This window comes from Petromyzon marinus, chromosome 50 (genome assembly GCF_048934315.1).
Source record: "Petromyzon marinus isolate PM22_M1 ecotype Great Lakes invasive population chromosome 50, UKy_Petmar_22M1.pri1.0, whole genome shotgun sequence".
Lineage (NCBI taxonomy): Eukaryota > Metazoa > Chordata > Hyperoartia > Petromyzontiformes > Petromyzontidae > Petromyzon > Petromyzon marinus.
Genome location: NC_133716.1, coordinates 2,178,923 through 2,199,973, shown reverse-complemented (window position 1 = coordinate 2,199,973; position 21,051 = coordinate 2,178,923). Strand labels below are relative to the sequence as shown.

The window sequence follows — 21,051 nt, the reverse complement described above, 5'->3', positions numbered from 1 at the left end:
CTGTTCATAGGTGCTCCCTAACAGCACTCGCCCCAACACCCTGTTAATGCCACACGGGGTGAGGGGGGCATATTTCGTCTTCATCTTCGATCACATTGACACGCTGTGAGCCTGCGTAGACGGTCACGTTATCGTGCTTTTGAAGAGCCCCTGCTGACCACAGCCCCCCCTCCCCTTTCCCCGCTCGTGTAACTTTGCGATTTTTTTTGGTTTTGAAAACGAAACCAGCAACAACTTTACCATCGCCGCCCGTCAGCGCCGCCGTGAGCGCTGCGTGCCTCGCATTCTTCACCGCTGAATTCACGAGCGCCGAGCGCATGAGCCAGCATTCGAAATATGTTTCGAAGTTGCGAATTTTTAATAGCAAGCAAATAAAGCAACTGAAATGAGACGGACGCAAATTTCAAGGTCGAGTTGGTGCAGCCCCCCGCTACTGCCCCGCTAACGCCGCTGCTGGCGGAAGGGCCCCCCGCTAGAGGGAGCTATGGACAACCGCTGCGGAGGGTATTTGGCCTACTTTTCCTTGGCAGCGGTGGGGGCGTACCCACACTTTACCCCCACCAAACGCCTCTTGCCGATCGACTAACCGCGCTCTGCCCATCTATACTGCTGGGTGGAATGAGGCAGTGGGAAGGGGGGGGAGGGGATTTAAGAAACTCGCACCGCTGTTCCAACTCCCGCTCCGGGAGAGGGAATCGAACCGGCCACCTCTGGATCGCTTGACAGTTCAGTGCGTCGCTGACCATTGCGCCACTGGGAGAGCATCGGCTCTGTGCTCAACCCAGCAAACAGGTCACATGAACTTCATTGGAGGTGGAAATTCCACATTCCCGTGGCCGGACCAATATCTCGACTGCGCGAACACTGCTCACTTTTAGGGATTTTTTAAAAATGTTATCCGTTCCATAGATGTAACTGCTCAACCCCGAGCTATTAATGCTTTAAACTTGCGTTGCCTTCGTACTGTTCGCCTCTCGGCGTTCTCCGGTCTAATACCGGTGCGACAAGTCCATAAAAAAGGCTGTCTCTGGTGTAGGCCAATGAATTTTAAAGACAATGCGTATATGATCAGAGCATGTTGGTATGCATGTTTTTATACAATTATGCGTGGTTAATGCAGAACTGATGCCTTTTAATAGGTATCTATTTAGTATTTGACCAAATTAACATCACCGGTTTTATTGCCAGGGAGGGTAAAGCCTCTTCTTATTTTTTAATAATTTTGACACTGGAAAAAAGGTCTCATACAGTGAGGGAAAAAAGTATTTGATCCCCTTCTGATTTTGTACGTTTGCCCACTGACAAAGAAATTATCAGTCTATAATTTTAATGGAAGGTTTATTTGAACAGTGAGAGACAGAATAACAACAACAAAATCCAGAAAAACGCATGTCAAAAATGTTATAAATTGATTTGCATTTTAATGAGGGAAATAAGTATTTGATCCCTCTGCAAAACATGACTTAGTACTTTGTGGCAAAACCCTTGTTGGCAATTACAGAGGTCAGACGTTTCTTGTAGTTGGCCACCAGGTTTGCACACATCTCAGGAGGGATTTTGTCCCACTCCTCTTTGCAGATCTTCTCCAAGTCATTAAGGTTTCGAGGCTAACGTTTGGCAACTCGAACTTTCAGCTCCCTCCACAGATTTTCTATGGGATTAAGGTCCGGAGACTGGCGAGGCATCTCCAGGACCTTAATGTGCTTCTTCTTGAGCCACTCCTTTGTTGCCTTGGCCGTGTGTTTTGGGTCATTGTCATGCTGGAATACCCATCCACGACCCATTTTCAATGCCCTGGCTGAGGGAAGGAGGTTCTCACCCAAGATTTGACGGTACATGGCCCCGTCCATTGTCCCTTTGATGCGGTGAAGTTGTCCTGTCCCCTTAGCAGAAAAACACCCCCAAAGCATAATGTTTCCACCTCCATGTTTGACGGTGGGGATGGTGTTCTTGGGGTCATAGGCAGCATTCCTCCTCCTCCTCCAAACATGGCGAGTTGAGTTGATGCCAAAGAGCTCCGTTTTGGTCTCATCTGACCACAACACTTTCACCCAGTTGTCCTCTGAATCATTCAGATGTTCACTGGTAAACTTCAGATGGGCATGTATATGTGCTTACTTGAGCAGGGGGACCTTGTGGGCGCTGCAGGATTTCAGTCCTTCACGGCGTAGTTTGTTACCAATTGTTTTCTTGGTGACTATGGTCCCAGCTGCCTTGAGATCATTGAGAAGATCCTCCTGTGTATTTCTGGGCTGATTCCTCACCGTTCTCATGATCATTGCAACTCCACGAGGTGAGATCTTGCATGGAGCCCCAGGCCGAGGGAGATTGACAGTTATTTTGTGTTTCTTCCATTTGCGAATAATCGCACCAACTGTTGTCACCTTCTCACCAAGCTACTTGGAAATGGTCTTGTAGCCCATTCCAGCCTTGTGTAGGTCTACAATCTTGTCTCTGACATCCTTGGAGAGCTCTTTGGTCTTGGCCATGGTGGAGAGTTTGGAATCTGATTGATTGCATCTGTGGAAAGGTGTCTTTTAAACAGACAACAAGCTGAGATTAGGAGCACTCCCTTTAAGAGTGTGCTCCTAATCTCAGCTCGTTACCTGTATTAAACACACCTGGGAGCCAGAAATCTTTCTGATTGAGAGGGCGTCAAATACTTACTTCCCTCATTAAAATGCAAATCAATTTATAACATTTTTGACATGCGTTTTTCTGGATTTTCGTGTTGTTATTCTGTCTCTCACTGTTCAAATAAACCTACCATTAAAATTATAGACTGATCATTTCTTCGTCAGTGGCCAAACGTACAAAATCAGCAGGGGAGCAAATACTTGTTTCCCTCACTGTAAATGCTATCCATACCGGGGGATGGAATGCTTACGTGACGGTGAAATGCTGAAGAGGAGTCGTGTCTAGGAGAAATGTTCAGTGTGCGCTCACAATGCCACCCTTGTGATGACTGCGTCGTTGAAATATATCCGATTGCAATGTGTGTCATTTAACCCTGGGAGAGCCACTTCGCACGATCCAACAGGAAATACAACACCTAAATGGGAACTCTGATTAATATTACTATGAAGCTGACTATTGTTGGGAGGGGATGGGGGGCGGCGGCGGAATGGTTCACGCGCTCTGAACCTTGGTAACCTGAGTTTGATACCCGGTCACGGCTAACGTATCGGTGGTGGGCGATATCCGAACCGCTCTTTGTGGGTGCCCCCTTCATCAACCGGTTCTCACCCAGCGTGGTGACGCACGGTCACACCACACACGGCGACCAAACACGAGTGCGGGAAGGCCTTCATCCAGCAGTCGACCGATTAAAGGGCTGCAACGGTTATAGTAAAGCATGATCGATATATTTTTTCTGGCCAGGTGGCACATTTGTCAATGCTCTTAACAACGAACAAGAGCTCCGAGAAAGGTGAAGTGTTCAGTTCCTGGTTATGCATCGATCCAGATGATAATCAACTGCCATGCTCCAGTGTACATATAGAGACGTGGTTGTTTGCATGTTTTGCCACAAGTATGTGCGGTAAATGCAGACTTAACGCCTCGCAAGCAGCTGTGTCGGCTTGGTATTTGAACATTTGAACAATTGTGTTTCATGGCCAGAAACGGTAAAGTCTATTTTTACATTTTTCGTGATTATGATACTGGGGAAAAAATAAATTATCGCTTGGATACCACGGCCCGGTGTACACCCGAGACATTCTACTGCCGCCCACCCCAAGGGTCTCTTAAACTCTGGGGGCGCAGGTCTTCTCCATGTTCCCAGGCCGAGGCTCCGGTCGATGGGCCACTGAAGCTGTCCCCCCCCCGTGTGGGCCCCCAGACCCTGGGGCTCTCTCCCCCACGAGATTTAAGGGTCTTCCGAGTCTGTGGGGAAAGAACATTTGTTGATGAGGTTTTTTTTTTCAATTGTAAGAGGAACGCAAGCCCGCAACAGTGCGCTAGGTAACAACAACAACAACCACAACAACCGGGCAAAGACATCAGCGAGACGGACGAACCCGACACGATCAATCAATTTGAGGGGAAGACAGTCAACCCGTATATCGTCCCGAGTCAGTGGATTTTTATTTTACAAAAACACGTTTTAAAAGTACTTATACGTGTCTGTTCGTTCAACTTTTAGATAATTCCGTCCATGGCTTTAATAATTTTGCCTTTTTGTGTTTTTTATACTGAGGTGGCTGCTGTTTTGTCTTGTGCGACGCATTGAAAATTATCCTTGATACAAGGCCATTAATACATTTAATTAATATAATTGTCATCATCGTCGTCGCTGCCATCATCTTTACCGTCATCATCATCGTCGCTCTGGGGCGGGTGACATGCATAATCCCACATTGTGGGACGTCAACAGTGGCCGTCCGATGGATATACTGGCAACTGCCACATGAATGTGGAATTGAAAGCAAAGTGGAGACGAGGACTTGCGCCATTGGCCATTTTCGCAGAACGTACAGTACAGCCACGTGTTAACAATCCACCAATCCACCACGTGTTAACAATCCACGTGTTAACAATCCACCATTTTCGCAGAACGTACATGTACAGCCACGTGTTAACAATCCACCAATCCACCACGTGTTAACAATCCACGTGTTAACAATCCACCATTTTCGCAGAACGTACAGTACAGCCACGTCTTAACAATCCACCAATCCACCACGTGTTAACAATCCACGTGTTAACAATCCACCATTTTCGCAGAACGTACATGTACAACCACGTGTTAACAATCCACCAATCCACCACGTGTTAACAATCCACGTCTTAACAATCCACCATTTTTGCAGAACGTAAATGTACAGCCACGTGTTAACAATCCACCAATCCACCACGTGTTAACAATTCACGTGTTAACAATCCACCATTTTCGCAGAACGTACAGTACATGTACAGCCACGTGTTAACAATCCACCAATCCACCACGTGTTAACAATCCACGTGTTAACAATCCACCATTTTCGCAGAACGTACAGTACAGCCACGTCTTAACAATCCACCAATCCACCACGTGTTAACAATCCACGTGTTAACAATCCACCATTTTCGCAGAACGTACATGTACAGCCACGTGTTAACAATCCACCAATCCACCACGTGTTAACAATCCACGTGTTAACAATCCACCATTTTCGCAGAACCTACATGTACAGCCACGTGTTAACAATCCACCAATCCACCACGTGTTAACAATCCACGTGTTAACAATCCACCATTTTCGCAGAACCTACATGTACAGCCACGTGTTAACAATCCACCAATCCACCACGTGTTAACAATTCACGTGTTAACAATCCACCATTTTCGCAGAACCTACATGTACAGCCACGTGTTAACAATCCACCAATCCACCACGTGTTAACAATCCACGTGTTAACAATCCACCATTTTCGCAGAACCTACATGTACAGCCACGTGTTAACAATTGACCGTTGGATGATGGCCTCCCCACACCCCTTGCGGGCCGTCAGGGATATCTGCCCCTACTTCACCACGGTGGCTCATGTGGATTTGGTGAATGCGGAACGCACAGCGGATCTGGCTGCCCACTGAGCTACGTTGATCTTTTTCAGTAGCGATCTGGCCACAAATGATAGCTCAACGAAGTGGCTTAGCACGTGGAAATTTATAGCAGCCAAATACTCTAAACGGCCGTGTTTTAAAATGTGGAGGGAACAATCGGAGGACCCGGAAAAAAATTCACGCGACCACGGGGAGAGAGAGACACGCAAACTCCAAATATACAGCAGGCGTCAGGGTCGGGATCAACCCCATGACCTCCTGTATACCAGGCGAGGTAGTTAAGGTCTCGCCAGAATTCTAGGTAACGTTAATTTGTTATGATGGTCTGATAACCTGTACAGGGGACCAGCCCTAAGTTTAAAATAGATAAACATTAACTTTATCTGGCCCCCTCTATAAACCAGACAAGATAATCTGTGTAAGTGAGCTTTCTCTCTCACCTAATTCTTTGCCATTTACAAACACAACCATACGTGAACTTAATAACTTAATACGTGAACTTAATAACTTAACAAAGGTCACTTATCTTAACGGCATTCGTATAGCGCATTAACCACTTTACAAAAATTAACAACGGTACAACAATAATGCTGCGTGAAGGTGATGCTAGAGATGAGGTGAATGAAATATAGATGAGAGGAGGCAATGGGGGCGATTCTGTGATGAGTGAATTCGTTGGTGTTTGAACATCTTAACGCCTGCTTTATTGCCAGAGAGGGTAAAAAACCTCTTCTTATTTTTCAGACAGAAAGACATCCAGCATAATTGAAATGGTCATGATCATCACCAGCAGCAGCAACCGTTATCTAGCCAAGATTGCCTTCCTTACCACGCGGCCCTTTGTCAAGCCACTGCTGGATGGATGAAGACCTCCCCGCGCTGTATTGGACACGGGGGTTGTTTGACCATACTTCACCACGCCGGTCAGGAACAGTTTGCATGTCACTCGCCGCCGACGTAAGCCGTGGCCGAGAATCAAAACTTAGGTGGCAGGGTTCATAGCGCAGTGCACGAAACACTGTGCCATCGCTCCCACCACGAGACTACAAAGATCCCACCAACACAGCTGCATGGACCGTGTGGGCCACGTGCTGTTAGCCAATACGAGACCAGCACGACATCCAAGGCGGTTGCGTGGCAATCACCACGCCCGAGTCGCATCTGTCTACCCAGTGCTGATGTTTACACACTGCACCGGGTACCCATTGAAGGCTGAGTTGACCTAGGGGAGGCCCCAGGACCTGGTTCAGATGTTTGTCAACGATGTTGGCTGCGAGCGGGTCACCGGGTTTGTGGCGCGGCGCGCTAACCACGCGACACCAATCGCTCACCGAAGAGACACAGACACGCAACGCACAGTGGCACACAAGAGAAACAACGTGTGACCGCGGAAAGCCGACCGACAAAGGCAGACGGCTTCGAATGCTGTGTTCATCTTTGAACAAGACTAAACTTTTGAAGTCCAGATGTCACATTTTACATTTTCCTGTCAACTACCCCGATTCTCGGCCATCTCCACAGAACTCCAAACAGCACGGGAGGGGAGGGAGGGGGCCGGAGGGTGGGGCAGGGGGGGGGGGGCTTGTGAAATGTAACACCGCCTTGCCGTGTGGCTTATCGGACAAGAATGTTGACATTCACTCGTAGGGTCTCAAATGTGGCTTTCGCTTGAATAAATAAGTGCCATTTATTTAAGGAAATTAACAAAAATCGATTGGACAGGTACAAATACATTTCTCATTGGAAACAAAAAGTGTCTCGCTGAAAATCAGAACGAATATTCGCATTGTTATTCAAATGGACTTGACTTTCTTCGAGTCGTACGAGGAGAGCGATCTCTCAATTTATTCGGAATTTACATTTGGAGAGGCCGTGCTTTCAGCCGTAAACAGCAACACCACACTGTAGGGTTCTCAGTGTGAATGCGCACGCACATTCACACAGAGTTCAGCGCGGATTTGGATCACTCCAAAAATACGAAAGGTGACGCCAAAAATATGGGGCACACCGACGACCAGTTTAATAATAAACACGATTTATTGAAAGCGCACATTTTCTCGAATCGGACGCAGTGTTCGACCGAGAACTCGGACGCGCAGAGGCAGAGCTCAAAGTCCCCGGTACACCAACTCGGACAGGTGAGGGTCTGGATGGGTGAGTGCCCGGATGGGTCAAATCTTGAACGAGTGAGAAACCGCGGCAGTTGAAAGCTTGGGCAGCTGAGCCTTGAGCTACTGCTTGAAGGTGGATGACGATGCTTGGATGCTGCTGCTTCGAATGTGCAGTGGCAGAGCGAGCTCCAGACGGCTGCCGGTGCAACTAAGAGGAGCGACGCTCAGACAAGACAGTCGTGGGTTTTGTGGTAAAATTGCAAAATATGTGGGAGGCTGGACACTCCCGTACGGATATTTGACTCAACTTATTGAAGAAGAAGAAGAAGAAAAACGGGGAGTAGCCCGGAAAATGTGGTTGCGTAAACACACCGTGTGAATGCGATTTCATTTTTAACGGCGTGCGAACCAGGGGAAAGCGGCTACAACTGTGGAAGCTGGGCGTGTCCCGAGAGTGACTGTTTCTCAGTGGTTATCCCTTATAACATTGCAAGGCAGGATCTGTGAAGTTAACCTCAACGCACTTCGTCACGGGAAGAGAAAAAAAAAACAATTGTTGTTCCGAATTGTAATTGTTTGACATCTTACACAATTACTGGCGAGTGACTGCTGCGGTTCGTGAGCAGCCTGTGTATTTAAAGATTACATTATCGGCAAAATCGACATTTCTTTCTCCACCATGTCCAAGGAAACAAAAATCAACCGCAAAATACCAGGGAGTTTTGTCTAAAAATTGGCGTTTTCGTCTCTCAAACTTGACATCTAAACGCACAGCGGCTTTGTGTCTGGGGTAAAACCCACACATCACAGTGATCGACATTGTTTTGCCAATACCGAACGTACTAACCTGCCGTTAAAAACAGAGGTGTTTTGGTTAGATCGCGTACATATGTGTCGCAAAAACCCGCCACCATGCGACACAGCCAATTAGTGAGGTTTGTCACGTTAACAAAACGTTCCAAAACATGACGATGCTTAACGGCACATTCATATTTTTCGCGATCTAACCCCAAACACCTCCATTGTGGATAATATTGGTCGCGACGGCCTACCACGTGTCCAAACCACCTCGTCGTCATTATAATTGTTGCCAACTTCCACCAAACCCCAATCGGCTTTCCCATCCTGCGTCCTGCACGCCGCCCGCTCAACTCGCTCGCGCTGTGAGCTACGGGCCAGAGAAATGTGCCCCGCGTCGATAGCACGCGCATCTGGTGTCGCCGTAGAGCAGCGGAATGACAAGTCACGGATGCTGTTTCGACCGGGCGCGTCTTCTTCTCCTGCGGATTTACGACCGCGTCGAACGTGACCCGCGCGTCCTGCTCGACCATGAAGCCTCTTGCGTCAGCCCCCGGAGTCCTTGAACAAGCTGTGCCGCCCCAGTAATGACAGCGCTTGACTTTGCTCACGACTCTCGGTGTTTTGGGCGAGTGATGCATTCATTCACGAGTCGTCCAGTGGTCGGTATTAGACGACCTCAAGACGACGGGCAGATATCGTGGGCGTCCTGTTTGCATGGCGTAAGTAGCTTGCCGTTGCTGAGCGCACGCCCTTAGACTGGTTTTGTTTTAACAGAGTGTGTTTCATTTTTTTTTTGCGAAAGCTTTGAAACGATTGCGAAACCAATTCACAATGGGGAAATTATCATGCCAGCAGTTTCTGCTTTGAATGATCACCATGACCATGAGCAGTGGCAGCATCATCAATATCATGAGTGTCATCATAATCATCAGCAGCAACATTATGAATATCACCGTCATTATCACCATCATCTCTCTGAGGTCGGTAAATTGGGTACTGACCGGTGAAGCTGCACATCAAGCACTGGCTGTGGTCGTCGTTTGTACCGAGGACAATCCTCGTCTCCGCCGTAGAGATGTGAAATTTCCACCCGCCGTAATCGCTGTACCTTCAACAGAGACGAGCGCCGCCAAACGCTCTGCTGAGCAGGGCGACCCTCTGAATAAAAAAAAAAAACCACGACAGCATAAATTACCATCACCATCACGAGCCGTGCTCTATCCACTGCTCGATGGAAGCATCTCCCCCCCCCCCTCTTTCCCCCTTCTCCACCCGACCCAAACGAAATTAAAACGCACATTTACCGCGATTCCCACGAACGCAATGAGCCCTCAAACCGCGGACGCTTTGTGAATGGACTTGCTCCGGATCGTTCGCGAGCAAGCGCCGTCGGTTCGCTTCGAGGCCGGGTTGTCGACCGCTCGGCCTGCAAGTTGCACTGCTGCTTGTGCCCGCGTTGCAAAAAAAAAACTCCTTGATCAATGCAGCAGAATTATATATACACACATGTTTCTGTATTCACCGTCGCCTTGACAGCGGTCAACAACACTGCCTTATATTATATGAAATAAAAAAAATTGGCGACGTTTCGGGAAATGGACCAACTTCATGTGCGATGAAGAAGGGCCATTGCCCGAAACGTCGCCAATTATATTTTTGTGTTATTTTATGACCACACAGTGTTTGTTGTTGATGTTGTTAATTGTGCACCACTGCCAATGCAGCAGCGTCACCAATCTTGACATGAGCACGACGAACTACTAACTTCATACAATACAGCACTGTAGGCGTAATAATAATAAATCATGAACAGCCCTCCGTCAATCCACTGCTTTGCGATGACCTCCCCATGCCGTGTTTTTTAAACGGGATTTTGTTTTCGCCATACTTCACCGCAATGAGCAATGCAGGTTGGTAAATATGCCACTCTTGCTACTGATGTTAGCCGTGGCTGGGAATTGAACTCGGGTCGTCGGACTTTTAGCACAGCGTGCTAACCACCGTGCCACCACCTCGACCGGCAGTGCCTTGACAACGAATCCAACTGGGATCAGTTAAAACTTTTTGAATACGTGATGTGAGACCATAGGAAGTTTGGCCGTGTAACTTGGCAGCTAAAGCTTTGTGGATGCAATGAAGAGGAGGAGGACTCTGTTGAATGTGACAATGTGTGCAGGATAAACGAGGGCAGCACGTAAACAAGACGGGCTTTGGCGTGCACCCCACGCTTGCTTCGACCAAGGAGGAAGACCTAAGAGCAGACGGTGGGAGACTGTCAGCTCAGATCTCGGGGGGTGGGGGGTCGCTGCATCTCTACCGTTGTGGGATCCGGCCGAGGGTATAGGGAGCGTTGGAAGTGAGGAGGTTCGGTGGCATCAATGGCTTTGGCCACGATGACCTCTTGACCTTGACTTGCAGAGTCAAATGAGTATTGGTGCGCTGGGGTGGCACCCAGGGGACCGGCCACAATGTTGCTCGGTCGGGAGTGAAAACGATCTTCTTCGACGAAGCCAAGGAAAGTAACAGTAGCTGTTTGGTGCATTTGGTGTCTTCGGCGTTCTTGTAGCGTGAGGCTATCGCGAGGGAGGCGCTGTGCTTCGGGGACATCGGTCCGCGGTGGTTTCATGAAGAAGGCAGCGGTGGTCGGGGCGCATCGGGAGAACGAGCCCGGACAACATCCCACGGCGTTGGCGACGTGACACGAACGTGGACGAATAGACGAGTACGCAAAGACAGGAGTGATGCATTTGTTGTTGGGTCACAAATTCATCTGAAGAATATCTCATTAAAATTTTTTTTAGAGCGGATACAACATATGTTGGAAGCCCCGAATACTCGTTTGTTGTTGTTGTTGTTGCTTCGCATTGATACGAAAGGGTGACGCCACAGGAAAGGAGTCACACGTGACGACGCTTTCGTGCTCTTCGTGCCACCAATGTGTGTGTGGAGTGGGGGGGGGTGTCACGTGGCATCGGGTGACGTACCTGTTGTTGGGCACGACGACGCGTCTCAGGTTTCAAGTTGGTTTTGTTCAACCAGACGAGAACTCAAGAGACAGGATGAGTCTCATCTTCTCGAGTGACCTGCGTCACCCAAGTGACAATACAATACAACCTAAAGTCATATAAGAGCGTCTATAAACGCAACCGCATCTCCAGATTCTTCACGGGGGGGGGGGGGGGGGGGGGCGGGGGCGGGGGTGATTAGCTCGATAACAAATGAAAAGAAATGGGGGTCCAAAGTGTTGACTTGAGCAAGGGTAGCGGCAGAAGCAGCAGCAGCAGAGTCTCCGCTCCACGAAGTTCAAGGGGAAGAGAATTGCATCCAAACGGCGGGAGCAGAAACCGAGAAGCAGCGACTTCCCACCACCGAACGAGGATTGACGACTGTGTTGTGGCTTTGTAAGAAGGAGGAGGGCCTTTGTTGCTGGAGCAGAGATAACGTGCCGCGGAGTGCAGCGTGAGATAAGAGAGGAGGGGTAACGTAAACGGCTAAAATATCTGAAATCCAACATTTTAAAAAAATCCAAATCCCCCCCGCCCCACCCCCCCAAATCCACAATTGCAATGGTTAAAAAACCCTAAAAAGTTAGCTACTGACACTGAATGAAGGAGTTAATGGCAGCCAAATAAAGAGAACCATTGTGGAAATTCGCTCGCTCGTGAGCTGACGGAAAGGGACAGACGATGTCGGCGATGATGATGATGATGGTGACGACGACGAGGCGGTCCTCTGACGAGGGGTGGCTGGCGTCGGCTCTGCTGGCTTTCATCAGCGTCTTCACCGCGCCCTTGAACACGCAGCGCTGACTGCCCAGGCACCCGTCTGTTTGAGCCGCAGCTCAAAGGCCGCGTGGTTGAAGAGGGGCACTCGAGAAGCGATGGCTCAGCGGCAGATCGAGAAACTTCCCGAGGCGGGTGTAGAGGGCCCTCTATAAAGATAAAACAATAAAGAAGTAAATAAATAATGTATTCAAACGAATATTTTTTTTAAAAACGTACCAATTTTTTAGGGTCTCGTGGGAGGTGGAATCGCCGCCCATCATCGCTCACCCCCCCACCACCACTACACTGGCTCTTCATTAAACGCGACGCAGGCGCGCATCCTGTTGGCAGAGCCCTCGGGGAGCACACGAGGGCTCGTGCGCGGCTCTCCACGGCTCGTGAAGGAGCCCTGGGCTCCGTCTGCCGAGAGGCTCTTCTCCCGTGGCAATGTCCTCACGGGCTCGGTCACTCAGGCTGCATTCTGGGCGGCACAGGGCACGGGTGGACGGGGCACATTGGCAAATGACGACTAGTTTGGCTTTCGATTAATTTTTCCTGTTGGCAGGTTACATACTGTCACCAAAACTAGAACCCCTACCGTGATTCTAATTTAACCCTGATCATCTGAGGATCATTTCACAATGGCTCTAACTCTGACCGTAACCTTAGCCATGACCCTAATCCCTGAACCCTGACGTTTGGCCCTAAATTAACCGTGACAGTCAAGCTCACTCGGACACAACCCTAACCCCAGACCGAACGCTTGACAAAGGTGGCACGGTGGAAGAGCGAGCAGCTCGCGAGCAGATCAGTTAAAATCCTAATTAGAGCTTGCCTCGGCCCATCATCTCTCCGGGGTCGATAAAATAAGAACCCAATTTCTTTAGGAATTAAACAGAGGGTGTCCTATACATAGGCTCGCCTCCGCCATATGAATGTGGAATTCCCATCACTGGCTCAGGGCTGTAAACCGAGAAGCGCTGTCTCAATGCTCACTGAAACAGGCTCTCACTTTAGCTTTGACTATATGTATATACTGTATTGTACACTGTATGCATACTCAGCAGGGGAATTGCAGCGCAGCGACAGCATAACACGCCGACTTGCAATCCCAGCCACGGCTAACATCAGTGGCGAGTGATCTATGAACCGCACCGCATCGGCTAGCATGGTGAAGTATGGTCAAACAAGCCATCAGAACTGACACGGCGTGGAGAGAGGCCTTTGTCCAGCAGCGGATCGGACTTGTGCTTGTACGTTGTTTAATTTTTTTCTACGTCAGTTAATGCAGCCGGGCGGTACGGCGCCAACCAAAACACCGGCATCTGACAAGGAGCGAGCGTGGATATTGGCAAAGTGACGGAGATAGGTTTGCGAGTCGGATTAGCCGGTTGGTTAGTGGTAGGGTCAGTGGGATAGCTGTGCTAGTAGCTGGTAAGCTGGTGGGGTAGTGGTAACGCTAGTGGCTGCTGAGCCAGTTTGTTAGTGGTAGGGTCAGTGGGATAGCTGTGCTAGTAGCTGGTAAGCTGGTGGGGTAGTGGTAACGCTAGTGGCTGCTGAGCCAGTTTGTTAGTGGTAGGGTCAGTGGGATAGCTGTCCTAGTAGCTGGCAAGCTGGTGGGGTAGTGGTAACGCTAGTGGCTGCTGAGCCAGTTTGTTAGTGGTAGGGTCAGTGGGATAGCTGTCCTAGTAGCTGGCAAGCTGGTGGGGTAGTGGTAACGCTAGTGGCTGCTGAGCCAGTTTGTTAGTGGTAGGGTCAGTGGGATAGCTGTGCTAGTAGCTGGTAAGCTGGTGGTGTAGTGGTAACGCTAGTGGCTGCTGAGCCAGTTTGTTAGTGGTAGGGTCAGTGGGATAGCTGTGCTAGTAGCTGGTAAGCTGGTGGGGTAGTGGTAACGCTAGTGGCTGCTGAGCCAGTTTGTTAGTGGTAGGGTCAGTGGGATAGCTGTCCTAGTAGCTGGCAATTAGTTAGTTATCTGGCTATGGTTGTGACTAGCATTTGACACCTTTAATTTTGTTGACTGTTTTTTTACATTTCTGGTGCTTTGGTGTGGCGGTGGCCAGAGCGGCCCACTCGCCCCACCTCCGCATTTCCCACTCCTCGTTATTTTTTTTAATTTCCGCTCGCACGGCCACCAGCTCAATCGCGACGATCTCCGTCAGTCGACGGAGCCGAAAGTCTCCGAAGGGCCGGGACTGAGAGCCGCTGGGTCTGGCCGGCGTGAAGGCGCGCGTGCCCGAGCTATTTCAGAAAGATTGTCACCCCCCACTGTGCTCACGACTATTGGGCAGCAGTGGGCGAATGAAGCAATGCGCTCTTCTCCCCGCGTGTTGCGCAACCCCTGTGCCCCCTTACAGTGGCCGCGTGTGTGCGTTGTGTGGCGTGCCCGCGCGTTAATGTGTCGCATGGGGAATATGGCACTCGCTGTGCGCTCAGAGCAGCAACTTGAATGTCAGTGGAAACACCGCACCGCGTTTTCATATTCGCACACAGGCACGCGGCACGTGTGGCTTGACTTGGTGGCAGGGTGGCGCAGTGGTAAAACGAGGACCTGGGTTCGACGCCTGATTCGGGCACCCTTCTGCTGTGCATGTTGTTTGTGCGCTCTCCCTGCATGGATGGGGTCATGATGCCGGTGAACTTCTTATTCTTTGGGTCTTTCGGTAAAGTCACGTAGATAGGTTCAAATTAATGAAAATAACATAAACAAAAAACTACGACGTTTTGATCACAACACAGCGATCGTCATAGCTTGTACTGCGATCAAAACTTCGTAGTTTTTGGTTTATTTTATTTTCATTAATTTTAACCTATCTACGTGACTTTACCGAAAGACCCAAAGAATATTAATTCCTGCAGTCACGAAAGCTTTAAGTCAACGGTTAACTTCTTATCAGGGCCTACATTATTACAGACCAATTCAGACCTTATTGGGCACACCGTGCCCTTATAAATATCAACGTTCATCCTGCAAAGTCCCATCACAAGGGAGAAACACAAACAGATGGGCAAAAATATTATATTGTTGCCACTATTGAAACTGCTGTATGCCGTATGGACTTGGAAACTCAATTTCCCTGTACTAAAAATACGGGTAAACCGTGTGGGTTGACAGGTAGGAATTATTCTGGGTTTTCTCCGGTTTCCTCCCAGAGATGAAATGGTACAATGCGATTGTTATTGTTCAGGCATCCCGATGAAGCAGACCTTTCCTGAAAAAGAGCCTTAAGACTCACGACGTTCAGTGAGCCTCAGGCCCCGAGGTCACCCGTGTTGCCTTCCAGCCACACGCTACGATTACCCTAAACATCGATGGTCTTTCATTCAAAGGGCTATATCCAAGCAGATAAAACATCCACGTGTTACAATCAGCCAACACCAGGCCTATTGTCATAAGCCATCGATCGCACATTATTAAAGTTGTTCGTCGTTTTATTAATTTGTTTTTATGTTTGTGTTTGAAATTTGTGCTTGTGGTGAACCTTGCATATAACGGAGACTCTCTCTCTGTTGCCACGTCCTTTCTCAGACACTGGCGATCACCCGCTTAGCTACCTGCAGATTGATCGCTGTTCGTCTCCGACGAAGGCTAATCAAGCGTTTGCTCACTTTTAATTTTTGCAAACCTCGTCATCGCCTCTCTCTCTTTGCACTGAAAGTTCGAGCGCCGGTGTTGCTGTTGTGGGACTGCAGCACAGCGGTTATTCTGGTGCGCCAATTTCCCACCGGGGGGACTCGGGAGGCTCCGGTGGAGACAAACAGCACGAGTCGCCGGCTCGTGCTGTTTGTCTTCTTCTCTGTCTTCTTTGGTTCTTTCGGTAAAGTCACGTAGAATGAGAATAAAATAATAAATTGATAAAATAAAATAACACAATCATATTCTCACGACGTTTCGGCCACAACACAAGCGGCCTTCATCAGGTGAAGGGACGAGACTGTCTGGAGGACAGCGCTGGAGTGAAAAAGCCACGCTCAGATCACGACCTTTAAGCCTCAACTTTAGCAACACGGATAGCTACGGCTTAAAGGTCGTGATCTGAGCGTGGCTTTTTCACTCCAGCGCTGTCCTCCAGACAGTCTCGTCCCTTCACCTGATGAAGGCCGCTTGTGTTGTGGCCGAAACGTCGTGAGAATATTATTGTGTTATTTTATTTTATCAATTTATTATTTTATTCTCATTTTACGTGACTTTACCGAAAGAATCAAAGAAGATGAATCCTTGCAGTCACGAAAGCTTTAAATCGATATTCTTCTCTGTCGTTCAAGCGAACGCTTCCGCCGATGTCTACGGGCCACGATAGGGCCGTGTACGCGTCCGCCGTCCCTACAAAAAAATAACAACAATAATTACCAAGCTCTTGCTCGTTGAACGCAAGTGGGTAATGATTACGTTCTAATTGTTAACTTTGCTGCGTCTGGCTGCTCCTCTTGGGAGACTTGTTAATGCTTGCGGACTGATTAGTGAAATACAGCCAACAAAACAACCGCTTATTCCACAGTCCCCAAGCCGATGATTTTTGCCCGTGAAAGAACGCATTGTGCCGCTGAGAATCTACGGCTTCGCGTTGTCCGCCTACACTTGCCTCGTTACGACGCCATTTCGTGGAATTAAAAAAAAAACACTGTTGTGTGAGTCACTGAAAATGCCGTTTAATGTAGGATCGCTTTTTTAGAGCCTCTCGGCCGAGTGGTTCCTCACAATAGCTGATTCAGAGACACCGAGTGCGCCACGGTGGAGAGATGTTAACTACCTCGCACGATATGCGGGAGGTCGTGGGTTTGATCCTGAGCCCCGTATATTTAGAGTTTGCATGTTCTTCCAGTGGTCACGTGGATTTTTCTCCGGGTCAGTTTGGTTTTTCGCCTCCACTTTTAGAATCAACATGCGTTTAGATGACTTAGCTGCTATAAATTACCTGATTATAAGCCGCTTCGTTGAGCTATCATTTGTGGCCAAGCCACATCTAAAAAAGAGCTATATAGGTCAGTGAGACTTTACTGGTAAAATAGTAACGTTTTGACCTGGGTTTGGAAGTCAGGATTCAGCCGCCAACGATTACATCAAATGGATGGTCTGCCGTTAAATCTGTAAATTGCGAGAAAATTCAACCGATGAAACGACAAGTTTCAAACAAGGCATAAAAATATATAAAAAGCACGCAACTATTATTGTCCTTGTGGGAAGAAAAAACCCATCTCCATTTCTTGACCGCACCCTATCAGGAAACATTTCCTAACCACACTCATGTCTGAACGCGTGTGGACCAGGGAATGCCGATGGTATTTTACATTCACACCAATCACCATGTGCCTTTTTAATGCATTTTTGCGTGTTGTTTGAAACTAAAGGCCTGCACGCAATAATAATTGATATTGGGCTTTCACGGCAGTTCGAAAATAGTTCAGCTCAAGCAACCGTTCATTTTTTTCCGGTTCACTGATTGCAACGTGATGAACATTCTTTTAGAGGACGTAATGAAAGATCATGCCACTCAATGTTGATGAGATGTTGACAAAAGTGTTGAATGTCGATAAGGGGTCAGTGAAGTAGTGTGGCAGGGTGGTGCAGTGGTACAACACTCGAGCCTCACAGAAATAGTAATACGAATAGAAACACGATTGGTAACGATCACATATTTCTGGAATCGGACGCAACATTCGATCAAGAACTCAGAGCCACGTGGAGCCTTAGCTCAATAAAGAGGGACCTGGGTTCGATTTCTGACTTGGGCATCTTTATATGTGGAGTTTGCATGTTTTCCCCTGGCACAGCATGGGTTTTCTTCAGGTTCTTCAATTTACTCAAATAATCAAAACAATACAATGATGCCATTGGTGTTGGTCAAACATCCCACTGGAGCAGGATCCTCCTGAAAAATCGTCTTCGGACTCAGTGTGGCTTTCCTTGGTTAATAAATTATTATTATTATTATTATTGGAGCCTCAAGAGTAGTTCTTTGGTATCAACTTCCGAGGTCTTTGGCATGATGCCGACGTCAAACAGCTCAGTGCGGGGAGCTCTGATTAGAGATGTCTTCATCCCGTGACAAATTGCCAACAGCACAAATTCAAATGCCGATGGGCTGAGAACCAAAATGTATTTTTAAAAACGCCGTTTAAAAACAGTGCTCTCGAGTACTTGGGTTGTAGGTTTGAATATCTTTAAAAGCCTTGCCAAGCACAAACACGGTGGGTCTATTTGCAATAAATTGTCTCTGCCCTGAGCTCGCAAAGGCCTGGAGATATTTGCGAACAGTTCCACAATTTCAAGTGCACACTCCAGCGACGTGGGTCAGCGAGAGTTGATTCGTGGCGAAATCGCCTGATGGTGCCGGATGTAATTACCAGCGAAACGTCGCAATACTCAAATTGTAAAATGTTGTGGATTTACTCTCCAACACACTGGGTGGGCTGAAGTAGTCCACTCATTTCCACGTTTAGTTCACGTGACAAACCTTACTAATTGGCTGTGTCGAGTGGTGGCGAGTTCACGACACATTTATATATGTACGCGATCTAACTGAAAAAAAACGTTCATCGCGAAGGGAGACAATGCTCATCCAATACCACGGCGGTGTTGGACGTACTCAAACTCACTTTTCCATCCACGCTAGGACGATGGTGCCGTTTCGTAAATATAGTGTCAGTCAATCAATCAAGTATTTATTTTCTATAGCACCATTTTGTGCAAAGATGCAATTGAAATTGTTGTACAGGTAAAAGAAAACTGTTAAAAGACTAAATCGCAAGAACAATAAAAGCTATTTCCATACAAAACTAAATTGCATTATAAGAAATTGCTAGCAAAGGCATATAAAAGAAAAACAACACTATAAAATAATTTTAAAATTAAAGTTTTAAAAGTACTTTTTCGATTTAACTTAAAATTTCGTAATGATTGCGAAGCCCTCAGATGCCCTGGCAGACTGCTCCACAGATGAGGCCCATGCACACTGAAGGCCGTTTTCACCGTGAGTTTTGGTCTTGGCCCTTGGGACTACTAAAAGACCTGAACCATAGTTCAGGCCACTAACTTATCCATAAAAAAGCCAGTTTGTAGAAGCTCAAAGTGATTTCCTGCTCAAAATGAGAAATGAGACATTGTTGTTCATCTCCCATTTACAGCCCTGAGCCAGTGGTGGAATTTCCACATTTCTATGGCAGGAGCGAGCCTATCCAGAGAAAACACTGCTTACTTATCCACAAGGTGATACTAATTTTATTGACCTCTGGAGAATGATGGGCTAAGTCATCCCCTGGCCAGAATCTAACCCTTCCATTGTGAGTTGAGTGCTGTTCCAAGCGGGTTCACGTGACAATGCAGATCTCCCTCGGTCTTTATCATCATCATCAACATAATCCCAATGAGGCTCATAAAATGCCTACTGCTTTGTGGAAGTCGGCAGTGGCTTTGCAATGGCTTCACCGGCCACCCCGGCGAAGATGAAGGTGACCTGGAATAGGAGCCCTGTTACGCAAGCATTTCCCAACGCGGCTGGCTGGCTGACCGGGGGTGTGAACGCGCGAGAGGGAGGGCACCAGGGGGCTGGGTGCAGCGCTGGTTCACGGAGCGCTTGAGGAGCCCCAAGGGTCTTGAAGCCGCCTCTTGTAGTGGCACACAGAGTGCCACTTGTGCCGCATCGCACAGGGTACACAAGGGTCTACATACGCACGCGCATGTACACGCGTACAGATGCCGTGGATCTCTTCTAAATCCACACAACAGGGTGGCTGCCTGGATAAGAGGTAAAAGACAAAGATCCCCCGTGTAGCCTTAACAGACTATTGGAGCAAGTGCTGTTAGCGAGCACCTATGAACGCCAGCACGGTACACGAGGGGTTGAGTGGCCAGCTCCACGCCTGACCGCCTTTGTCTCTTCAGTGGCGATGCTTACACACCGCACCAGGTACTCATTTGAGGCTGAGTCGACCTAGGGGAGGCCCAGGACCGGTTCAGATAATCGTCACCGGTGTTGGCCGTGAGCAAGAATCAACTCGGGTAGCCCGGTTCGTAGTGCAAGCGCGCTAGCTGCTACAATACCGCTCCCCATGCAGTTAAGATTATCTGAACCGGTCCTGGACCGGTCCTAGGTCGACTCAGCCTCAAATGAGTACCTGGTGCGGTTTGTGTAGCATCAGCGCTGGGGAAACAAAAGCAGCCATGCGTGGTGCTGGCCATCATACTGTAGGTGCTACTCGTTAACTGAACTTGCCCCAACAGTCTGTTGAGGCTATATGGGGGATGTTTGTCTTTGTGGTGTGGGGGGGGGGGGGGTGTTTATTTATTATAATACAGCAATAATCCCAGGAAAGCCACACTGCGTCCAAAGATTATTTTCAGGAAGGTACTGCTACATTGGGATGGTTGGCAAGCACCAAATGACACTCTAAGTGTGGAGTTTAGCTGTGGGGAAATAAACAAAAAAACCCTGGAGAAGCATGGAGAAACCCCACGCAGAGCAGGGGGAGAACGCACGAACCCCACATATGTGGTGCCCGGGTCAGCGATCGAACCCAGGTTCTTCTCGCTGCAAGGCGCAAGTGCGACAGGCCGACTGCCCTATTCTCGGTTCAGGCTCGCACGAGGTAATCCCGTTGTGCTCTGCGTGCTGTCTCCGCAGGGGTACCGGTCAAGTATGACGCAGCGTTCCGGGGACCCATCGCCAACAGGTACGAGTTGAACTTGGGTTTGACACTGGGCCAGGGGCTAAGGTTAAAGGTCGAGGCTCGGGTTGGGTTCGCCCGACAGAAAGTCGAAGTCATTTCCTGCTCGGCTGAGCATTGAGGCGGTGCTAATCTCCCTATTACTGTCCTGAGTCAGTGGTGGACATTCC

The 21,051-nt window shown here is 48.5% G+C and overlaps 1 protein-coding gene across 4 annotated transcripts in view; it reads left to right on the top strand.

The window, feature by feature from the left end:
• The window catches only part of LOC116953259 (choline transporter-like protein 4), a 91,263-nt gene that overhangs the window by 11,176 nt on the left and 59,036 nt on the right, over window positions 1–21,051 (top strand). For all 4 annotated transcript variants that reach the window (XR_012947166.1, XM_032973312.2, XM_032973311.2 and 1 more), the window contains one exon: window positions 20,839–20,887. Coding sequence is in view for 3 of the 4 variants with exons in the window: in XM_032973312.2 (XP_032829203.1) it covers window positions 20,839–20,887 (49 nt within the window). In the remaining variant the exon portion in view is untranslated. The remainder of the gene's footprint in view (window positions 1–20,838; window positions 20,888–21,051) is intronic.